The following is a 24,362-nucleotide window of genomic DNA, read 5'->3' on the forward strand; positions in this document are numbered from 1 at the left end:
ACCAAAAGCTTCAATGTACCATGGATGGGGGTAAGGGTACGACAACTGAATACGAGATGGGATAAATCTGTGCATGAGAGAGAGCAGTTTACTTTGGAAGAATTCCCAGGATGAGTTGATGTCATAGGCGGTAGAGATGGGAGACCAGTCCAGATGATTGATGGCTGCTTGAAGACCGTGCCAGTCAGCCTGAGTGAAATTCCAGCCTCGTCGACGCTGAGGAGGCTCTCTGAGAATGGCCAGAGAGATGTCCACTTTAACAAGCAAATGATCAGATGAACCGATGGAAGCAGAAGAAGAGCAGCAGACATTTGCAGGGAAGTTTGTCATATCCAAGTCCAGAAGAGAAGATACTCCATTGACTGAGATCCGTGTCAGGAAATTGACAGATTGTGTCAGTCCCAGTGAGTCGCAGAAGTCCTTTGCTGAGGTGCCATGGCTGGTGAGAGAGGAACCCACACCCAGCCAGTTGGCATGATGACGGTTGAAGTCGCCACATATGAGGAAGAGAGAGTTGGGATGAGTGGATAGAAGTTGGTCCATGTTGTCAGACAGCGAAATGTAAATGGAGTCATCACTGTTTGGAGGATGGTACAGAACACATATTAACAAAAGGTGGGAGCAGAGAGGAAGCCATAGCCAGATGTACTCCTGGGGGTGGGGTGGAGAGAGGGCAGTGCAAGGAGAGTGAGGAAGAGAGTTTTTGATAAAGATAGCAACCCCACCACCAGGACGAGGCTCAGATCTATCATACCGGAGGAGGGAGTAACCGGGAAGAGATATTAAGGAATCAGAGACATCTTGAAGGAGGATAGTTTCTGTTAAGCAGATGACGTCTGGTTTGTCAGAAGCAACCTGTGTGGAGAGATCAATCAGGTTTGAGTGAAGGCCCCGTATGTTTGAGGTCCATACCATTAAGGAAGAGGGAGGGGGGGCATTGGGTACAGGACAGGGCGGAAGGGGGTAGGGTAAGATGAGGGGGGAGAGGGGGGGAGGGAGAGCTGTTGATTGTGTGTCGGAGATTACAGAAGGGTTAGGAGAAAGGTAAGGATGAGGAGGACAAAAGGTTTGATGGTGATGGGAAGAGGAACAGTGAGGTGTTGTTTGAGGAGAGGCAGAGCAAATTCGGAGGTTGGAGGAGGTGGAGGTATGTGATGGAAGGGAGAGGAAGTGGGGAGGAGGGCAGTTTTGAGGAGGAGGGGGGAGAATTGGAGAAAAATAGGAGGAGTGGAGATTAGAAGGGGATGGGTGAGTTTTGAAGGGGAGGGGTGAGGAGGAGAAGTTTTGAAGGGGAGGGGTGAGGAGGGGAGTTTTGAAGGGGAGGGGTGAGGAGGAGAAGTTTTGAAGGGGAGGGGTGAGGAGGGGAGTTTTGAAGGGGAGGGGTGAGGAGGGGGAGTTTTGAAGGGGAGGGGTGAGGAGGGGAAGTTTTGAAGGGGAGGGGTGAGGAGGGGGAGTTTTGAAGGGGAGGGTGAGGGGGGGAGTTTTGAAGGGGAGGGGTGAGGAAGGAGTTTTTAAGGGGAGGGGTGAGGGGGAGTTTTGAAGGGAGGGGTGAGGGGGAGTTTTGAAGGGGAGGAGTGTGGAGGGAGTTTTGAAGGGGAGGAGTAAAGGGGGACTTTTAGAGGGGAGGGGGTGTTTCGGAGAGGAGGGGTGAGGAGGGGAGAAGTGAGGAGGGAGAATTGAAAGGGAGGGGTGAGGTGGGAGAATTGAAAGGGAGGAGGGAGGGGGGAGAATTGAAAGGGAGGGGGGAGAATTGAAAGGGAGGGGGGAGAATTGAAAGGGAGGAGGAAGGGGGGAGAATTGAAAGGGAGGAGTGAGGGGGGAGAATTGAAAGGGAGGAGGGAGGAGGGAGGAGGGAGAATTGATAGGGAGGGGGAGGGGGGGTTTTGGAGGGGAGGGGCAAGGGGGGAGCTTAGGAGGGGAGGGGTGAGTAGGGGGGAATTGAAAGTGAGGGGGGAGTTTTGGAGGGGAGTGGTGGGGGAGAATTGAAAGGGAGGGGTGATGGGGTAATTTTGGAGGGGAGGGGTGAGGGGGTAGTTTAGAAAGTGAAAGATTGATGAAAAACAAACATTTTTTACAAAGTGGGTTTATTGTAATTTTCAAGTCAGTGATCCATTTGAAAATGATAGAGGAGGGATGGAATGAAGGTGAGTTTAGAGAATATAGAAAGGAATGACTGTAAGAGAAAAAAGTTTTTTTTTTTTTGTTATGAAATGATTTGAAGAGGAAATTGAAAAAAGCCTTTTAAATTGGAAGTAAAACAGCGTGTTTTAATGACCCACTGAATAAAACACTGCAGGGGAAAGTTTAAACGTATTTAAACAAAACCGTGAAAAACAATCTGGGGAAAAAGTCCCTGAAGTGAGGGTGTGGATCAGAGAAAGGAGAAAGGGTTAAATGAGATGGAGGAAACTAGAATGGAAAGGCGAGTTTCGGCTGGAGATGGAAGGAAGAGGTGGAAGAAAAGGAGGTGAAGGGGTTGGGGTGAGGCAACAAGCACACGTGCCCGCGAGGATAGAAGGAAATAATAAAATAAAATAAATTTCTTTTTTTTGGATTGAAAACGTTGGACAAAGGGTAGATTTTCGGAGAGGTTAGGGGGAGAAGAGAAAATCTAAGAAATAAGCAATACATTGAAGGAAATCTTACTATAATTCGCCAAATGTCTGTCCGTCTGTCTGTCTGTCTGTCCGTTCGAAGGTACTGTAAAAACTGCTGAACCGATCGCAACGATATATTGGGTAGGTAATCCTGGGATCTCCAGGAGTAAAATAGGCTATTTAGTTTTTCCAATTTCAGCTTTGGTCTCCAGCATTCTCAGGTTTGGGCTCCCGCATAACATTCGCGTTCGCATAACGTTCATTGTGACGATGCTTTCATTGTGACGATATTGTTTTCCCGGGTGCCGCACAAACGGCTGCACCGATCAGATTCGGTGAGCTCGGACAAAGACCTTTTATAAGCACACGGGTTGAATCCCTGCTTGAGAGAATTCCAACCCCCTCCCCGCCATCACGGCCGTCTCTCCAACTCACAATCCCATGAGATATGCGGAAAGCATGACCCAAAACCAATATAAACATCATTAAACATCATTCGTATATAAACATCATTAAAAGTAAATAATGACCTCGGCCAAAGTTCAAACGACGTTTAATCTCTCCATGAGAGAGTTCCACATAGCTATTTGGGCGGTGTATACGCTAACAGATTGCTGTCTCCATCGATCTTGCTAAGGCCGTAACACCTATCGGCTCAAAATCCTTTTAACTGTTGATTTGGTAGTTTTTACAATGAAGGAAACACGTATCGGGAGTACATACGACATTGGGAGTACATACGACATCGGGAGTACTAACTGCACTCGTCTTCAGTACCTACTTTTACCTACTTTAAGAGGCCATTTCCCCCCGCAGAGTGGGGGTTGGCCTTTTTTGGGCACCGTTGTCCCCTTTTTGAAGCAATGTTTTATGGCCGGATGCCCTTCCTGCCGCCAACCCTGTTAGTCGCCTCTTGCGACATACAGGGAATTTTACCAGTGAACTGGTACTCAATTTGCTGACCTCGGAAGGATGACAGGCTGAGTCAACCCCCCTGGCGTTAATTCAGTGATCGACCGGGATTCGAACCCAGGATCCTAGGATCCAAAGCCGGCACCCTAACCGCTAAACCAATACCAGGCTCTAGCCAACACTAAGCCAACACCAAGTATCAAGCTTAAATCTCTCATGGCGGATCTGAAGAGCGGAATGCTTGGAGAAGTGGTGGGCTTCTTCGGCATGAAGGAGGATCAGAAACGTGGACTCCCACACTGCCACATCCTGCTGATACTTGCTCCCGCATGACGTTATTTTCCCGGGTGCCGCACAAACGGCTGCACCAATCAAGATTTAACAGATGTTTATATAAATCGTTAAAAAAAAAAAAAGCCTTCAATTTCTGATATTTAGCCTTTTCATTTGGGCCTCCCAATTGAAGCCCCGCCCATAGGGCGGGTACCGTTGCCAGTAACTTAAATTCACAAAACACTGATTGGGAGAGGGAAGCCGAGAGAGACCAGGCCACGCACGCGGTGCGAACAGAAAACGATTAATTATACACAGGTTTTCACGAATTGCAAACCAACACTAACTAGAAACACACAGTAACACATGCACAATAAAATAACAAGTGGAAATTTGACAAAGACACAAATGGGAAAATACTTTATCTTTGATGCCGTGCAGAGGTCGAAGTCGCTTCCTTGCTCGAGGGACCGGAAGTGGAAGTCAGACACAGACACAGACACAGACACAGACACAGACATAAAACACAGACATAAAACACAGACATGGAACACAGACATGGAACACAGACATGGAACACAGACATGGAACACAGACATGGAACACAGACATGGAACACAGACATGGAACACAGACATGGAACACAGACATGGAACACAGACATGGAACACAGACATGGAACACAGACATGGAACACAGACATGGAACACAGACATGGAACACAGACATGGAACACAGACATGGAACACAGACATGGAACACAGACATGGAACACAGACATGGAACACAGACATGGAACACAGACATGGAGCACAGACATGGAGCACAGACATGGAGCACAGACATGGAGCACAGACATGGAGCACAGACATGGAGCACAGACATGGAACACAGACATGGAACACAGACATGGAACACAGACATGGAACACAGACATGGAACACAGACATGGAACACAGACATGGAACACAGACATGGAACACAGACATGGAACACAGACATGGAACACAGACATGGAACACAGACATGGAACACAGACATGGAACACAGACATGGAACACAGACATGGAACACAGACATGGAACACAGACATGGAACACAGACATGGAACACAGACATGGAACACAGACATGGAACACAGACATGGAACACAGACATGGAACACAGACATGGAACACAGACATGGAACACAGACATGGAACACAGACATGGAACACAGACATGGAACACAGACATGGAACACAGACATGGAACACAGACATGGAACACAGACATGGAACACAGACATGGAACACAGACATGGAACACAGACATGGAACACAGACATGGAACACAGACATGGAACACAGACATGGAACACAGACATGGAACACAGACATGGAACACAGACATGGAACACAGACATGGAACACAGACATGGAACACAGACATGGAACACAGACATGGAACACAGACATGGAACACAGACATGGAACACAGACATGGAACACAGACATGGAACACAGACATGGAACACAGACATGGAACACAGACATGGAACACAGACATGGAACACAGACATGGAACACAGACATGGAACACAGACATGGAACACAGACATGGAACACAGACATGGAACACAGACATGGAACACAGACATGGAACACAGACATGGAACACAGACATGGAACACAGACATGGAACACAGACATGGAACACAGACATGGAACACAGACATGGAACACAGACATGGAACACAGACATGGAACACAGACATGGAACACAGACATGGAACACAGACATGGAACACAGACATGGAACACAGACATGGAACACAGACATGGAACACAGACATGGAACACAGACATGGAACACAGACATGGAACACAGACATGGAACACAGACATGGAACACAGACATGGAACACAGACATGGAACACAGACATGGAACACAGACATGGAACACAGACATGGAACACAGACATGGAACACAGACATGGAACACAGACATGGAACACAGACATGGAACACAGACATGGAACACAGACATGGAACACAGACATGGAACACAGACATGGAACACAGACATGGAACACAGACATGGAACACAGACATGGAACACAGACATGGAACACAGACATGGAACACAGACATGGAACACAGACATGGAACACAGACATGGAACACAGACATGGAACACAGACATGGAACACAGACATGGAACACAGACATGGAACACAGACATGGAACACAGACATGGAACACAGACATGGAACACAGACATGGAACACAGACATGGAACACAGACATGGAACACAGACATGGAACACAGACATGGAACACAGACATGGAACACAGACATGGAACACAGACATGGAACACAGACATGGAACACAGACATGGAACACAGACATGGAACACAGACATGGAACACAGACATGGAACACAGACATGGAACACAGACATGGAACACAGACATGGAACACAGACATGGAACACAGACATGGAACACAGACATGGAACACAGACATGGAACACAGACATGGAACACAGACATGGAACACAGACATGGAACACAGACATGGAACACAGACATGGAACACAGACATGGAACACAGACATGGAACACAGACATGGAACACAGACATGGAACACAGACATGGAACACAGACATGGAACACAGACATGGAACACAGACATGGAACACAGACATGGAACACAGACATGGAACACAGACATGGAACACAGACATGGAACACAGACATGGAACACAGACATGGAACACAGACATGGAACACAGACATGGAACACAGACATGGAACACAGACATGGAACACAGACATGGAACACAGACATGGAACACATAATAAAGAGAGGGGGAGAGAGAGAATGTTGTAGAAAAAGCAAATGGACGCTACTCGGACTTTCAGGGAAGAAAAGAAAGATTTCACCATTGCCATATAGTGGGGCTGCTTAACTGATGAATTGTGCCTTTTCCCTTAAAAGCATGAAACTTGGCACATGGCTAGAATACCCCAAAAGAAAGATTTTTCGTCCAGGGGGCATCTCCAATTTCACCCCATATGGCGGCCATCTTGAAATTCAAGATGGCCATCATACAAGACCTGTTTTGATGAATATCTCCATAATTAGAACAGATATCAAAATGGTTGAAGTGCCTATACCTACATTTTTAGGGTCTAGGAATCCAATGGCAACATAAAATATTCAATAGTATATGGCAGCCATCTTGAAATCCAAGATGGCCGCCATAACAGACCTGTTTTGATGAATATCTCCATAATTAGAACAGCTATCTAAATGGTTGCAGTGCCTACACCTACATTTTTATGGTCTAGGAATCCAATGGTAACATAAAATATTAAGTAGTCATATGAAAATATTAATTTTGCATAGTATCATGCATACTGGGAATGCATATAAATACTCTTAACAGGTTGGCATTCTTCAGTGATTAAAAGTGTCTATGACATCGCAGACTGTAACTGTGCCATCTTGTGGTTTTCTAGTCTTTGCTGCATTCTCCATCACATGCGCAGAGAGAAGTACAGGGAAGTGCAGCTTTCTTACACCGGCAACGACCAGTACATCCTTTTTTGCACCCACACTTAACAAGTTCATTGCAGATCTTTGCAGCCTCTGGAAGTGTTGTCCATATTGGTTTGAACTGGCCAGCAGACGTTTTTTGCCAACCCCATTCAGTGGGGCTTGGTAGATCAGGCTTAGCATGCAATGCTTGTCCCCAGCATAGTGCGCCTTGGTATACTGCCCGCTTTACGTGCTGCACAAGGCCATCATGTGTTGGTGGAATTGATACCACAGGTCTGCCCTTCTTTGCAAACAGTTTCTTTCGTACAATGTTAATGTCAGTAGCAGTACTTGTGCGATCATACAACAGAATAACAAATCTCTCAATGACGTTCATGCAGGTTTCAGTTATCTCTGTGCTCTGGTGGCAAATTTCTGCTAGTACCTCTGTGAGCTTTTTTTTTTTTTTTTTGTATACAAGATCGAGGCTCGTGAAAGAGCGAACATTAATCACACAGAAAGACAAACAGACACACAAAACAAATAACATCGGGAGCGGTAGACAAGATGGGGAGAGAGGGGGAAGGACACAAACACAACATTTGAGAGCAGGGACCGAGAGACATGGAGACATCGAGAGAACTGTGGGAGGGAGAGGGCTTTGGGGGGGAGGCATGGGAAGGGGGGGGGGGGGTGGGAGAGGTATAAAACATATGGACACTGCCAAGACTTCCAGGAAAGAAGTTGGAATTTCAAACAAGGTGGATCTGGGATGAATTAGTGGGGGTAGAAAAGATCAAGGTTTTGGATGGGGGAAGATAAGAGATGGTGGTGAACAGCTGTTTTGAAGACCTGGAGGGAGGAGTGTGATTGAAGTGAGTGTGGGAGTTTGTTCCAAAGGCGGGAGAAAAGAGGAATGAAAGAGTGAAGGTGAGCAGAGAGCCGAGATTTCGGCAGTTTAACCATCAGAGGGTGGCTGGCAGATCTTGTGCGACCTGTAGGAATATTTGGGGGACAGAGCACAGAGAGAGCTGGGGGAGCAAGGCCGGAGAAGAATCGGTAGAAGACAGAAAGACCACCTACCTGCCTGCGGTGAGTGAGTGAAAGGCCCTCAGAGATAGCTTCATCGCGGGAGATTCCAATGATTCTGAAAGCTTTGGATTCAACAGCGTGAAGCCGAGCCAGGTGTGAGGCAGGAGCACCAGCCCATAGGGGAGAACAGTATTCCATTGAGGGAATGATTCCCACACATTCCATGCAGTTACCTTTCCACGCCCATTAAACGCTGAAGAAGTGTCACACCCTGTTAGTGCATGAAACATGGGGAGGGCTTTAGATTTCTCAGGGCCAAGAGCTGTGGCTATATCATGTGCAGAGATAAATCGCATGTTCTTGCCTGTCCCAAATTGTAACCATATCATCACTGAAAGCTTCTGGGATGCTGTAACTGCAAGCACGACAACATCTGTGTCCACAGTTTGTATGAGGACCTTACTATGCCCTCTCTGTGTTGCATCAGCAGCATGTAGGAACATCCGACCATCTGCCTCTTCCTGAGTGCACGGGGAGAGTGATTCTAGATCAATGCGTGGTGGAGCAGTAAGAACCTCTGTATCAAGTGTGACAACTAGCTCCTTGCGCTGGTCTTCAAATGATTTAATTGTTTCATTGGAAAGGAAGCTGAAGAGTTCACGCTTGTTTTCATCAACTCGAAGAAAGTTCTGCCACTGTCCAGGAATTGCAACTGAGTTATCTACTCGTCGGCGAACCCCCTTGCCACGCTTTTCACGGGTCATGCTCTTAAGGCTGTCGGGTAGTTAACGGTCCCACACCAGATCAAGTCGGGTTGCAGATTTGTACTGCGAGAAAACAAATGGGATGAAGACCTTTTCGGCATATTCGCCAAATGTTTTGACTGTGCCAACATCGGGCTTTAGCTTTTGAACAATTACTGCCCCGTCAAGTATGACATGTGTCACCTCTGGCATCTGTGTGCTTGATGGTGAAAGTTCCTCTAAGCAGTCCAAAAGGTCGCTCTTTGTACCAGGTCGAAGCTTCCCATCCTTGGACAGAGATGGAGGGAAAGATTGATTTTCATGACGGAAAAATTCATCCAGGTTTCCCTCGCGGGTTTGACAGGCAATATAGAGGCGAGAAAACAGTTGAACATCACTCTTCAATGAGGCTACCTTGTGTTTATCTGTCAGCTGGTCTGTTACTGATGAGCTGCCAAACAGAGGTAACTTTTTGCGCGGGACGACATCATTCAAAGGCTTTGAGCGTTCAATCAGCCTCTCTTGCACAAATGACTCCAGAGCCTCCTTTCCCACTTTCTGCACGTCTTTCACACTTTGTACGACTGATGCACTTGCTATATCCTTTGTGTCAAGGACCAAAAGGTCAGCGGTTTCTTCAATAAATGGATTACCTAGCTCCTCGATAACTGATACAAGTGATCTGACATGTTTGTCAAAGGTCATCTGGGTGCTTTTATTCTGATCATGATGCAGTGATGGCGCTTTGCTTTCATGTTGCTCCTGTGCAGTCTCAAACTCATCAATCACCCTTGAGACCTCTGGACCTGCAACCATCCATCTTTGCAGAGCATGGGCATTGTCCAGCAGACCCACAGCTCCTCCATCTCCCTTGATACGTGCATTGTTCTGTTCATGTGCATGATCTGTAGCAATTGAAGAAAATTTGCGTTGGGTCTTTTGTACCGTGAACATGCCAGCTCGGAAATTATCCAGAACTTTAGGGTGTGTCTTGTGCAAGTCCATCATATCACGCAAATGGACTGTGACCCATCTTGCATAGTGCGTATGTATGGTCAAGAGCAAAGAACCACGGAAGAAGCTCCCATAAAGCATCTAAGTACATTTCAAAGTCAGCCTCCCTCAATGAGCGCACAAAGGTCAGGATGCTGTTCTCCAATGCCATCGTGAGACTCCAGTATTGGAACTGTGAGTGTTCCTTAGTCATTTTGCCACACCAATCAGTAAATTAAAGTTTCGTCTCAGCTTCTATTGCATAGTCGTTGTATGCCCGATGCTGCAGTATGTGCAAGGCTGCAGCTGTCACCTGATGGGCATTGCGCGAGCGTGAAACATGTGCAGCTCGCAGGAAAGAATCTGCACTTCCCGCTGAGGCAATATTGGCTTGCACCAATGCTTCTACCCAGCCGCTTCCAGATAACCAGTCACCCGATGTCTTCAGTGCAGTCATTTCAAAGTGCAATCCTCCGAATAGCAGAACAAATCTGTCCTCTCCATATTGCTCATGCCATTTCCATTGAATCTGTTTTGCAATTGCAAATAATGGTTGATCAAGGGCAATGACAGGAGTCTGTCCTGGATTTAGATGTTGCACGGCACTCCCAATGACATCCATGGAGTGTTTTATCATGGCCACAGTGTGTGCACTTTCATGAAACAGCGGCATTAGAGCCGTTACAGATGTTGGTCGAGTTGACTGAGACAGGTTGTGAGCATGGTATGCAGGTATGCCAGGTATGCAGGCATGGTATGCCATATACTATTGAATATTTTATGTTGCCATTGGATTCCTAGACCCTAAAAATGTAGGTATAGGCACTTCAACCATTTTGATATCTGTTCTAATTATGGAGATATTCATCAAAATAGGTCTTGTATGACGGCCATCTTGGATTTCAAGATGGCCGCCATATGGGGTGAAATTGGGGATGCCCCCTGGACTAAAAATCTTTCTTTTCGGGTATTCTAGCCATGTGCCAAGTTTCATGCTTTTAAGGGAAAAGGCACAATCGATCCGAATTTTTTAGCTAAGCCGCCCAGCTAATAGGTTTTCCTGTTGATGGGTGAACCTCAAATCCAAATTATTATTTTTTGATGGTGAGGACCAATAATGTTTCTATACTGTTATGATGGCTCACTTTGATTTGGTATGAAATTATGGATCCGAGCTCTCTTCAGATAGCACTGCGAGAGCTTACTGTAATGGCCGTAAGAATTGCCCTTCGTTTCACGTCTGTCTGTTTGTGAGCAGGATATCTCAAAAAGGTATAGACAGATTTAGACGAAATTTGTTGGACACGTTGGTTGTATGACAATGACAAAGTGTTTTTATTTTGGTGAAGATCTGGATCCGGATGCTCTAATTTTTCAAATGATTCTTCACAATTCAGTGATAAGGTCAAAAACGATATGGAGCACAATATCTCAAAGTTATGGACGGATTCTGATGAAACTTAGTGGACAGGTTGGGTGTGCGACAAGGAAGAATTAATTGGATTTTGGTGAAGATCCAGCTGCATGGGTTTGTAATTCTTTAAGTGATTCTTCACCATTGACAGGTGGGGCCAAAAACGATATATAGCATGATATTTCAAAAAGTTGTGGATGGATGAGTAGGATTTTGGTTCAACCATGAGTTCCTTTGGTACCCACCTTGCACTAGCCTCAATTAATTTCAAGTAAGAATGAATGATTGTTTTCACATTTGCAACATCCAATTTGAACTCTTAACAATAAGCATCTGAAAATGCAAAGCTCGTCTGTTTGTATTCAGACGTCATCTTCTTCTTCCATATGCTCAAAATAACGAAAACGGTAAAAAAAAAAAATACAAAATTAAAATTAATGATGCAGCTTGACCTTTGAGCTTTAGATCTAAAAAAAAAAAATCAAAAAAAAAATCGATGCCTACCTTTTCATTCGTGAACCCATTCAGTGACCCAATATGCAAATTCCTTTAATTTCAGATCAATCAGGTGAAAATCGGTGATTTTACACAACCTTGACCTTTGACCTTTTGATCTAAAACAAACAAACAAAATCGGCTTGTACCTTTGGATTGGTGAACAAATTCAGTGATCCAATATGCAAATTCTTAAAATTTCAGGTCAATCGGATGAAGATTAATGGTTTTATGTGACACTGACCTTTGAGCTTTTGACAAAATTATAAATTTTTCTTCTCCATATTCTCATAATAAAGCTTCTGTGAAAATTTGATGACAAAACTCAACAGGTAAATTTAAATTTCAGATCAGTTAGATGAAAATTGATGATTTTAGGTGATGCTGACCTTTTGACCTTTTGCCAAAATCTTAATTTGCCTTCTCCATATTATCATAATAAAGCCTTGGTGAAACTGGTAACAAAATCTCAAATTGTAAAAAAGTTATGGCCCGGACACACACACACACACACACACACACACACACACACACACACACACACACACACACACACACACACACACACACACACACACACACACACACACACACACACACTCCGACTTCATTCCTGAAATTCCTTGTAGTGTCAATTTGTTTGATACTGTGTACCCCTTCCCTCCTCCACCCCCCAGCCCTCTCCTTTCCACATATCTCCCGATGTCCCTGTTCTCTACTGTTGTGCTTGTGTGCTTTCCTCTCTCCCCCCATCTTGTCCTCCCCTCCTTTTATTACCTTCGCAAAAGCGGAAGGTTATGTTTTGATCGCTGTGTATTTATTTGTATGTCTGTGTGTGTGTGTGTGTGTATGTTATTCGCATAACTCAAAAAGTATTCAACCGATTCGCATGAAATTTGGTGGGATGATAGGTTATTATCCGGGAACCATTTGATTAGATTTTGGAATCGATCGGGTCAAAGGTCAAGGTCAAGGTCATGAAAAGGTCAAAATCGTCTTTTTACCATAGCGCGGTCAATTTGTGTCCAATTTGTATGAAACTAATGCCAAAATGCTTTGCTACACAGATCTTGTAGTCTTTTATTTTGGCAACAAAAGTAGCTGCGGCGAAGGTATGCGCTCTACCGAGTGCCCGTTCTAGTTGTTTTATGTGTCAGTTTGTTTTTTGTGTTTTATGTGCTAATGTGTGTTTAATGTGCTAGCTCTTGCACGAGCCTCAATCTTGTATCCAAAAAAAAACGGACGCACAGACGCACACAAGTGATGGCAAAACCCCGTCTCTTGTTGCGCAGGGGACGGGCTAATGAATGTTTCACGCATCCAATTATTTTGCAATTTTATATATTAAGTAATCTAACAAGTCTCCAAAATGAGCTTATCAACTTGTTTAATGTTTGTTTACATGACAGCAGTTTATTGTAATTGAGAATGTTCAAGATCGCTCACCATTCCATGCCCATTACTAGATTTGCTGCGTAACTTGCACGCACAACTCAACTAAAGACCCATTTCACCAAATTCTACAGATTAGTTGAGCCCGAGGAACTTCCGCGCAATGGACAGGATGATCAGAGGTGGGAGAACACTTTATCAAGAGAATACACAATAATGGTTAAGGTGTGTGTGAATCCTCTTGTTAGGACAATAGGTCGTGTAGCGAAATGCTGTTCGTTTTTGAAGCTGCTGCCCTGAAAAAGAAAAAATGAATCAACATTACCTTAACAACAACAACAACAACAACGACACCTCCAATAACAGGATCATTCCAGAAAAATAAATATTACCTCAACATTACCTTAACAACATAGCCTGGTGTTGGCTTAGCGGTTCGGGTGCCGGCTTGGGATCCTAGGATCCTGGGTTCGAATCCCGATCGATCGCTGAAATTAACGCCAGGGGGGTTGACTCAGCAAGTCATCCTTCCGAGGTCGGCAAATTGAGTACCAGCTTACTGGGATGAATGATCACGGTGTGTACCCCGATTTAGAATAGGTCCACCGTATCCCTGCGCATCGTAAGAGGCGACTAAGGGTTGGTGTCAGGAAGGGCATCCGGCCATAAAAACATTGCTCCAAACAGGGAACTATGATTGTCATGGGGCCCGCAAGGCTAACCCCCGCTCCAGCGGGGAAAATGGCCTTTAAAAAAAACGATCATTCATATATATATATTACCTTAACAACAACAGCAACGACACCTCCAATAACAGGATCACTCCAGAAAAATTAATTTTACCCTGTCATTACCTTCACAACAACAACAACAACACGATGGATCCAGAAAAATAAATATTACCTCAACATTACCCTCACAACAACAACAACAACAACACGATCGGTCCAGAAAAATAAATATTACCTACCTCAACATTACCTTCACAACAACAACAACAACACGATGGATCCAGAAAAAAAGTATTACCTCAACATTACACTTACAACAACAACAACAACAACACGATCAGTCCAGAAAAATAAATATTACCTCAACATTACCTTCACAACAACAACAACAACACAATGGATCCAGAAAAATAAATATTACCTCAACATTACCCTCACAATAACAACAACAACACAATCGGTCCAGAAAACTAAATATTACCTACCTCAACATTACCTTCACAACAACAACAACAACACGATGGATCCAGAAAAAAAGTATTACCTCAACATTACACTTACAACAACAACAACAACAACACGATCAGTCCAGAAAAATAAATATTACCTCAACATTACCTTCACAACAACAACAACAACACAATGGATCCAGAAAAATAAATATTACCTCAACATTACCCTCACAATAACAACAACAACACAATCGGTCCAGAAAACTAAATATTACCTACCTCAACATTACCTTCACAACAACAACAACAACAACAACAACACGATGGATCCAGAAAAAAATACTACCTCAACATTACCCTCACAACAACAACAACAACACAATCAGTCCAGAAAAATAAATATTACCTCATCATTACCTTCACAACAACAACAACAACATGATGGATCCTGAAAAATAAATATTACCTCAACATTACCTTCACAACAACAACAACAACACGATCGGTCCAGAAAAAAAAATATTACCTCAACATTACCTTAACAACAACAACAACAACAACAACGACACCTCCAATAACAGGATCACTCCAGAAAAATAAATATCACCTCAACATTACCTTAACAACAACAACAACAACAACACCTCCAATAACAGGATCACTCCAGAAAAATCAATATTACCTCAACATTACCTTCACAACAACAACAACAAGACGATGGATCCAGAAAAAAAATATTACCTCAGCATTACCTTCACAACAACAACAACAACACGATCGGTCCAGAAAAATCAATATCACCTCAACATTACCTTCACAAAAACAACAACAACAACAACAACAACAACAACACACAATCGGTCCAGAAAAATCAATATTGCCTCAACATTACCTTCACAACAACAACAACAACACATTGGGTCTGGAAAAAGAAATATTACCTCAACATTACATTCACAACAACAACAACAACAACAACACAATCGCTCCAGAAAAATAACTATTACCTCAACATTACCTTCACAACAACAATAACAACAACAAAAATATGATCGCTTTGGAGAAAGAAGGTGGTGGAGGCTAAAAGCCTGAGGCCCGTACGTGCTATGTATTATGTTCTTGAGGCCTGGAGGCCTGTGACGGGTATCGGCTGCAACCTTTCGATATCTTATTATAATAGAGCAAACATATATGGTTATGTATGTCGCTATGTTTATATGCGACTAAAACGTCTTCTTGTTCTTCAAATAAAATTACCACCCTCTTAATTAACCCTCTTTTTTTTTTTTTTTTTTTTTTTTTTTTGTATATTGAATCGAGGCTCGTGAACGAGCTAACATTTACTTCACAAACAAATCAACCAGACAAACAAAATACCCAAAAAGAGGGAGCGGAAGACAAGATGGGGAGAGAAGGGGAAGCACACAAACACAACATCCGAGAGCAGGGAGATGTGTGGAAGGGAGAGGGCCCGGGGGGAGGAGGCATGGGAAGGGGGGGGGGGGGGGGGAGAGGGAGAAGTATAAAACACAAGGACACCAAGGACTTCCTGGACAGAAGTTGGTATTTCAAAAAAGTGGAATTGGTGTGAAATTAGCGGTGGTAGAAAAGATCAAGGTTTTGGATGGGGGAAGATAAGAGATGGTGATGAACAGCTGTTTTAAAGACTTGGAGGGTGGAGTGGGATTGAAGAGAGTGAGGGAGTTTGTTCCAGAGGCGGGAGAAAAGAGGAATGGAGGAATGAAGGAGTGAAGGTGAGCAGAGAGTCTTGATTTTGGCAGGTTAACCATAAGAGGGTTGCAGGCAGATCTTGTGCGACCTGTAGGAATATTTGCGGGACAGAGCCCAGAGAGAGCTGGGGGGGGGGGGGCAAGGCCAGAGAGGAGTCGGTAGAAGACGGAAAGACCACCAACCTGCCTGCGGTGAGTGAGTGAGAGGCCCTTGGAGTTAGCTTCATCGCGGGAGATTCCAATGATTCTGAATGCTTTGGTTTCAACAGCGTGAAGGCAAGCTAGGTGTGAGGCAGGAGCACCAGCCCAGAGGGGAGAGCAGTATTCCATTGAGCTGCGGATGAAAGCCTTGTATGTGGTGAGGAGCTCAGGTGTGCCATGGAAGGACTTCGCACGACGGAGGATGCCCAGTCGGCGACTGGCTTTGGAGGCCAGATTTGAAATGTGGTTTTCCCAGGAAAGATCATGGCAGATAGTGAGACCCAAAAGCTTGACTGACAGAACTTCTTGGAGAGGATTATTCAGAAAGTGGATGGGAGGGTTGTCCAGTCGGTCTTTTCGGAGAGACATCGTAAGAGTGTGAGATTTGTCAGGATTGAAAGACATGTTCCACTTGTTTGCCCAGTCTGTGATTTTGTCAAGGTCTGCAGAGAGTGAGGAGGCTGCAGACTGCCGATCTGAGGGATGAAGAATGGAGCGACAGAGAGTAGAGTCGTCAGCAAAGAGATAGAGAGGATTTTCAAGAGAGTCAGAGAGATCATTGATGAAGACCAGAAAAAGCACAGGGCCCAGAACACTGCCTTGGGGAACTCCAGCCTGAACAGGAAGAGGAGATGAGAGAAACCCATTCAGGGCCACACGTTGACTACGACTAGAGAGGAAGTCCGCCAGCCATGCGTGGAGATTTCCATGGATACCAAAAGAGGAGAGTTTGGTGAGCAGAGCGGGGTGCCAGACCGTATCGAAGGCACGTGATATGTCAAGGGAGACTGCTCTAATTTCCTGTTTGGCATTGAGGACCTCCATCCATTGTTGAGAAAGCAGAAGCAGCATGTCCAGAGTGGAGTGTCCAGGTCTGAAACCAAATTGATGATCAGAGATCAAGCCATTGGAGAAGAGGAAAGATTTCATATCTGAAGCAATGATGGATTCCATGACTTTGCTGATAATTGGGAGAAGGCTGATTGGTCTGTAGTTGCTGGGATCTGTTTTTGCACCTTTTTTGTGCAAAGCGGTGGTGATGGCAGATTTCCAAGCAGATGGAAGATGACCTTGAGCAAAAGAGAGGGTGAAGAGAACAGAGAGAGGGAGTGAAAGAGCAGAAGAACATGATTTTAGGACCCGTGGGGAAGATTTGGAGGGGAGGGGTTATGGGGAAGATTTGGAGGGGAGGGGTGAGATTTGATTTTAGAAAGTGTACGATTAATGGGAAACGAACATTTATTGCAAAATGAGTTTCTTGTGACCTTCGAGTTAAAAATACGTTTAAGGACGCTGGATGGAGGATGGAGTGCGGGAGAGTTTAGGGAATGTAGAAAAAAGGCACTATAGGAGATTGAATTATTTTTTTTTGGGATGAATAGATTTGGTGAGCAAGTCGAAAGCAGCCTTTTAAAGAAGAAGAAGAAAAAGGTGTTATAATATATGACGGAATACATAACTTGAGGGGAAAGTGTAAACATTGAAGGCTAACAACAGTGAAAACTATCTGGGGAAATGGGGGAGAGACACGTGGTCGAAGAACGAACGAACGAATAAGAATGAATAAACGAATGAGAACAGAGAAGGAAATGTTTGTTTTTTTGTTTTTTTTGAGTTGAGATTTACACAAGGAAGTAGGCTATGGGGTGAAAAGACTGGGAAAACAGAGAACGAAAGTTATTGGATCACAAAACGACGGACCGCTGAGAGAAAAACAAAGCCTCAAGGTTGTACACTGTACAAGGCCTCAAGACACGACACGAATTAACATGATTTTCAATACAGGTATGAAAGATTTGCACCGAAAATCTTCCTCGGGACACAATATACGTACACACACCATAAAATAAAGTTATAACGAAAATACAAATGGGAACAATTACTTAACTTCGATTTCAAATCGCTCGCGACACGGCAAAGGCCTTGCTCGCGACGCGGCAAACAGACGATCAATTTATGAAAGATAAACACCGAGAAACTTCCAAGGTGCACACTATAACTTCACACACTGAAAGATAAATACAGTTTCGACAAAATACAATTGTGAACAGACTTAACTTTGAAAACGTGGAGACCCTGTGGAGCTTCGAGAATCGCTGCCGCGTTGAGAAAAGCGGCGCCTTTGCTGTGGCGTCAGAGTATCCTGGCATATGACGGCAGTGACGGAACTTCCCCCAAGCTCAGTTGCTGTCAATATGTCCTTATGTGTGTGTGTCTCAGTTATATTATGAACCTTCACCCATGCATAAAAAATGTCATAAACATTTCGAAAACTTCATCCAAATTGTTAATACGAACATCTCAGCACTATGATGCTGGCAGCAATATTCTCTGGGTCAAAGTTCATCATTTCACGAAGGTACTGTTGTGGCCAAAACTATTGGCACTCTTGCACTTATAAATATAAAATAATGCACCATTTCTTCCAGAGAATTGTTGAAATTAAAATATACTAGCAACGGTACCCGCCCTATGGGCGGGGCTTCAATTGGGAAGCCCAAATGAAAAGGCAAAATATCAGAAATTGAAGGTTTTTTAAAAATTTTAAACGATTCATATAAACAGCTGTTGAATCATATCACACACAAATCATCAAAATCTAAACAGTATCTTTTGAATTTCAATAAAAGCCACATCACTGTTCATATCGGTAAATATTATTCCATCGTGTTTCAAATCGTGATCGATACACTATGATCATAATGATCGTGATCGTGAATCGTGATCGATAATCGTGTTCACAATCGTTATGTCGTATGTACTCCCGATACGTGTACCAAATTCCCGATACGTGTAACTGTACCAAATCAACAGTGAAAAGGATTTTGAGCCGATAGCTGTTACGGCCTTGGCAAGATCGATGGAGACAGTGATCTGTTAGCGATCGATGGAGACATGTTGCTTTCTCAGGTGTCGCACAAACGGCTGCACTGATCGCGCGGCACCCGGGAAAACAACATCGTCACAATGAGAACAATGAACGTCATGCGAACGCGAATGTTATGCGGGAGTCAAAACCTGAGAATGCTGGAGACCAAAGCTGAAATTGGGAAAACTAAATATCCTATTTTACTCATGGAGATCCCAGGATTATCCACCCAAAATATCTTTGCGATCGGTTCAGCAGTTTTTACGTTACCTTCAAACAAACAGACAGACAGACGGACGGACGGATAGTTGGTAAATTATTGTAAGATTTTGGTATCCACAGATGTATCTTTGGTTTGCAGCTGGAATAAAACAAAAAAAAACTGAAAAAACTACTACATCGTAGCTTGTTCCACACAGAAATCCTAAAATGGCCCGGACAATATCATTGGCACCTTTTAGAAGTTGTTAGAAATAATTTTCAAGCAGGTGATTCTCGTTTACTTTGGAATTGAACTCACCTGTGGTGAGTTGCAGGTGCCTGCAACATAAAAATCACTCATTCAACCAGTTTGAATAGAGAAAAGGAGTCATTCTGCTGTTTTGTGTCACTGTGTGTTCCACAATGAGCATGGAGAAAAGAAAGAAAACCAGAGAATTGTCTGAGGAGGTCAGACACAAGATTGTAGCCAAGCATGGACAATCTCAAGGCTACAAGTCCATCTCCAGAGACCTTCATGTTCCTGTGTCCACCGTACGCAATGTTATCAGGAAATTTATGGCCCATGGCACTGTAGCCAACCTTCATGGATGTGGCAGCAAGAGAAAACTTGATCGAAGATTGCAGCGAAAGATTGTTCGAATGGTGGAGACACAAGGTACGACAGTTTCAACTCGCACCATCCATTGCCAACTCGATGAAAGGGGGTTGGTTCTATGGTAGGAGACCCAGCAGGACCCCACTGCTGAGAGAGATGTAAGAAAGCCCGACTGGAGTTTCCCAAAACACACCTGAACAAGCCAAAATCCTTCTCGGAGAATGTCCTGTGGACAGATGAGACCAAATTAGAGCTTTTTGGTAAAGCACATCATCTCTATGTTTATAGAAAACAAAATGAAGCCTTCAAAGAAAAGAACACCTTCCCTGCATTCAAAAATGGAGGGGGTTCATTGATGTTTTGGGGTTGCTGTGCTCGCACTGCGTACCTTGAATGAGTGCATGGCATCATGAAATCAGGAGATTACCAAGGAATTTTGGAGCACAATATTCAACCCAGAGTCAGAAAGCTGGGTCTCCATCGAAGGTCATGGGTCTTGCAGCAGGACAATGACCCCAAACACACTTCAAAAAGCACCCAGGAATGGTTCAACACAAAGCGCTGGACTGTTCTGTAGTGGCCAGCAATGAGTCAAGATCTAAATCCTATTGAACACCTGTGGGGAGATCTGAAAACAGCAGTTGGAAGAAGGCACCCTCAAAATCTGGGAGACCTGGAGCAGTTTGCACAAGAAAATTGGGCCAAACTGCCCGTAGAGAGGTGGAGGAAGCTCATTCATGGCTACAGGAAGCGCTTGACTGCAGTTATTTTGTCCAAAGTCTGTGATACCAAATATTAAGTCTTGTGTGTCAATAATTTTGTCAATGTCATTTATTTTTATTTTCTGATTTAAAAGGATTTATTAAGTTCTGAATCAAAAACAAAGGTTCTGTAATATTAACAGTGAAATAAAGAATTGTGGAGACCAAATACTTTTGTCAATTTCAACTTATTTTTAGAGAAAATTGTGAGTTATTTGAAATAAGTGCAACGGGGCCAATATTTTTGGTCACGACTGTACATTCATTTTGCTTGGCATTGAAAGATTCAAAGGGCCAGAATCATCAATAAAATGTGAACCTCATGGTTTTCTTTGAGCGTAGTGAAAGCTTTTGTGGTAACTTCCATATGATGTAATAATTTCTGCAAGGTTTTATAAGATGATTTGATCATTGTGCTTTGTTCTCAAAATAACGGAAGGAAATGTGTATTTGGCGGAAATTTCTTGACTTGTGCTTGCACTGCCCTGTGTGCAGTATTGCAATGGGGGAGACCTAGCTGATTACCTGCAAGGTGAGGTTTTACAATTAATGACTGCTTTTACTGATTATTATTAATGACTTGCCCGTAAAAATCACAATTTGGGTCAAAGTTCAAAATTCCTCGTTGTATTTGATTTTTGTTTGGTGGGTCGTTTGCGAAAATGGGAACAGATTTATCAGTATGAATACTTATGACCATTTTTGTAAACAAGCCTGTCGGTTACTCTGATGTAATGACATGACCTGATGCGGTATGCCACGATTGATTAAATTTCCTTGTGTACCCACGGCAAACGATTCATTCGCTTGCACCTGTTCCACTTGTTATCCCACCTCACTCCCAGCGAAAGGGACCTTGAGTGAGGGTACACTGCAGCTGTTCCTGAGGCAAATAGCCAGTGCCTTGCGCCTACTTAACTCAAAGGGGGTCATCCATCGTGATCTGAAACCCCAGAACATTTTGCTAACATATGGAACGCACAACACTGGATGGCTCTCCACTGGCCCGACTTCAATACGACTCAAAATTGGTATAAGTATTTAACAGAGATGACCTCTCATTGACTGGTTTAACAATCCTCTTTCATTTAATACACCATTTGAATTGTAAAACGAACTCGTGTTCGTTTCCTCTTTTTTGCCCTGGGTGCTTTTAGCGGATTTTGGATTTGCTCGATATCTGCAGAGCAACATGCTGGCAGGAACACTCTGTGGATCTCCAATGTACATGGTACGTGTCTAATTCCCTTTGGATTTCTCACTCGCTTTTGGCATTGCCAGTGTGAGAATGATAGTGTGAGCAGCTTTGTATCATCAAGTTTGATTGTTGTTGGTCTCCGATATGGCATAACCATTTTGTTCCCTTTTTTTTCCATCTGGCCTGTGTTATTCACTCCCTCTTCTGCTCTTGCCTCTGTGCTGTCACTCCTTGACTTCCTGAGCCTTCGTTTTCCTGACCCACTGACTAACTGATTTTTCATACTGACGAATGGATTGATTGATTTTTACATGAATTATTTGGTTAAGATATGATACTGACTATCCCTAAATAAAATCTGTTTGCTTTGCTTCATTATTACCCTCGCCAGAGGGAGTAGAGGGTATTGCATTTGAGTCCTTTTTTTTTTTAACTTTCCCCCCCCACCCCCTCTTTTGTTTGTTTGTCTGTCTGTCTGTCTGCCTGCACAGAATAAATATGATTTTCTCTGCAACTGTTGGTCCGATTGCCAGGAAATTTTCACCATAGGTGGTGCAACTCCACCTGGAGAATTCTTAATGATAATTATGATGTCATAGGTCACGTGATATGGGCACCATCTTGGAAAAACCGAAAAAATTTGCACCTCTATCCGAAAGCGCTGCATAGAAAAAATTGAGATATGGCTCATTGTAAAGAACTCTCCATGGGGAATAAAATATGTTAATGATCATGTCATAGGTGCCTCCATTATGACGTCATAATTCGACAAGTACAAAACTTCATCCGATCAAGATTAAATTTCTTGAGCGTTATGTCGGGATAAATTGGTGGAGAAAAAAATAATGATGACTTCATCGGTCACGTGGTTTGGCCGCCATCTTGGAAAAACCGAAAAAATTTGCACCTCTATATCTCTGAAGATGCTGCATAGAGAAAATTGATACATGGCTCATTGTAAAGAACTCTCCATGGGGAATAAAATATGTTAATGATGATGTCATAGATGATGTCATAGGTCATCGGCCACGTGGTTCGGCCGCCATATTTGTTTTAACACAAAAGCCTTATAAACCACTAAAAACATGTCCTGGCGAGGGTCTGTAATCTCTGATTGCTCTTGTTTGTTTTGTTAACCTCGCCAGAGGAGACGGAATTGCATTTGGGTCCATTTGTCTGTTTGTTTCTCCTCACAGAATGTGAATATGTGTATATTTATTACATTAGACCCATGAGAACCCTAAAACCCAGCAAACCCTTTACAGACCCAAGACCAATTAAAGGGACACAATCATGAAATCTTCTGAAGAGATGTGTTTTAGAGGATGATGTCCCTGACCAATTAGCACAAAAATATTTGGGGAGAATAATGATCCAGATAATGATGTTTTAAAATCGGACCATTTTCACTTCCGTTATGCAAATGAGTTACTTCTGTCGATTCTCGTGTCATCACCGGGTACAACTCATTGACGGACGTGTACATCTGTGTTTCATCACAAGTTATACTAGAATTCAAGATGCCGATGTGCCAAGATGTTAACTGTTCGAATCGTCAAGAAATTTGCCCACACAACTCAGAAGTAGTTTTTTATTTTTATTTTGCCTTCCTGACCGATGAAAAGATCGTCAACGATCATGTGCTTTGTGTTGTGTGTGCATCAACGATCATGTGGTTTGTATCGTGTGTGTATCATGTGCTTTGTATCATGTGTGCATAAACGATCATGTGCTTTGTATCGTGTGTGCATCATGTGCTTTGTATCGTGTGTACATTAACGATCATGTGCTTTGTATCGTGTGTGCGTCAACGATCATGTGCTTTGTATCGTGTGTGCGTCAACGATCATGTGCTTTGCATCATGGGTGCATCAACAATCATGTGCTGTGTGTTGTGTGTGCATCAACAATCATGTGCTCTGCATCGTGTGTGCATCAACGATCATGTGCTTTGTATCGTGGGTGTGCATCATCAATCATGTGCTTTATATCATGTGTGCATCAACGATCATGTGCTTTGTATCGTGTGTGTGCATCAACAATCATGTGCATTGTATCGTGCATGTGCATCAACGATCATGTGCTTTGTATCATGTGTGTGCATCAACCATCATGTGCTTTGTATCATGTGTGTGCATCAACCATCATGTGCTTCTGTCATGTGTGCATCAACGATCATGTGCTTTCTATTGTGTGTGCATCAACGATCATGTGCTTTGTATCG

The 24,362-nt window shown here is 43.5% G+C and overlaps 1 protein-coding gene across 1 annotated transcript in view; it reads left to right on the forward strand.

Annotated features, from left to right (window-relative positions):
- The window catches only part of LOC137412430 (serine/threonine-protein kinase ULK2), a gene marked incomplete in the record, with an annotated part of 138,914 nt that overhangs the window by 37,018 nt on the left and 77,534 nt on the right, over positions 1-24,362 (forward strand). The window contains 3 exon segments of the mRNA XM_078782942.1: positions 21,436-21,472; positions 21,786-21,971; positions 22,098-22,171. Coding sequence (XP_078639068.1) covers positions 21,436-21,472; positions 21,786-21,971; positions 22,098-22,171 — 297 coding nt within the window.

The sequence above is a fragment of the Myxine glutinosa genome, chromosome 8, assembly GCF_964187855.1.
Source record: "Myxine glutinosa chromosome 8, kmMyxGlut1.1, whole genome shotgun sequence".
Lineage (NCBI taxonomy): Eukaryota > Metazoa > Chordata > Myxini > Myxiniformes > Myxinidae > Myxine > Myxine glutinosa.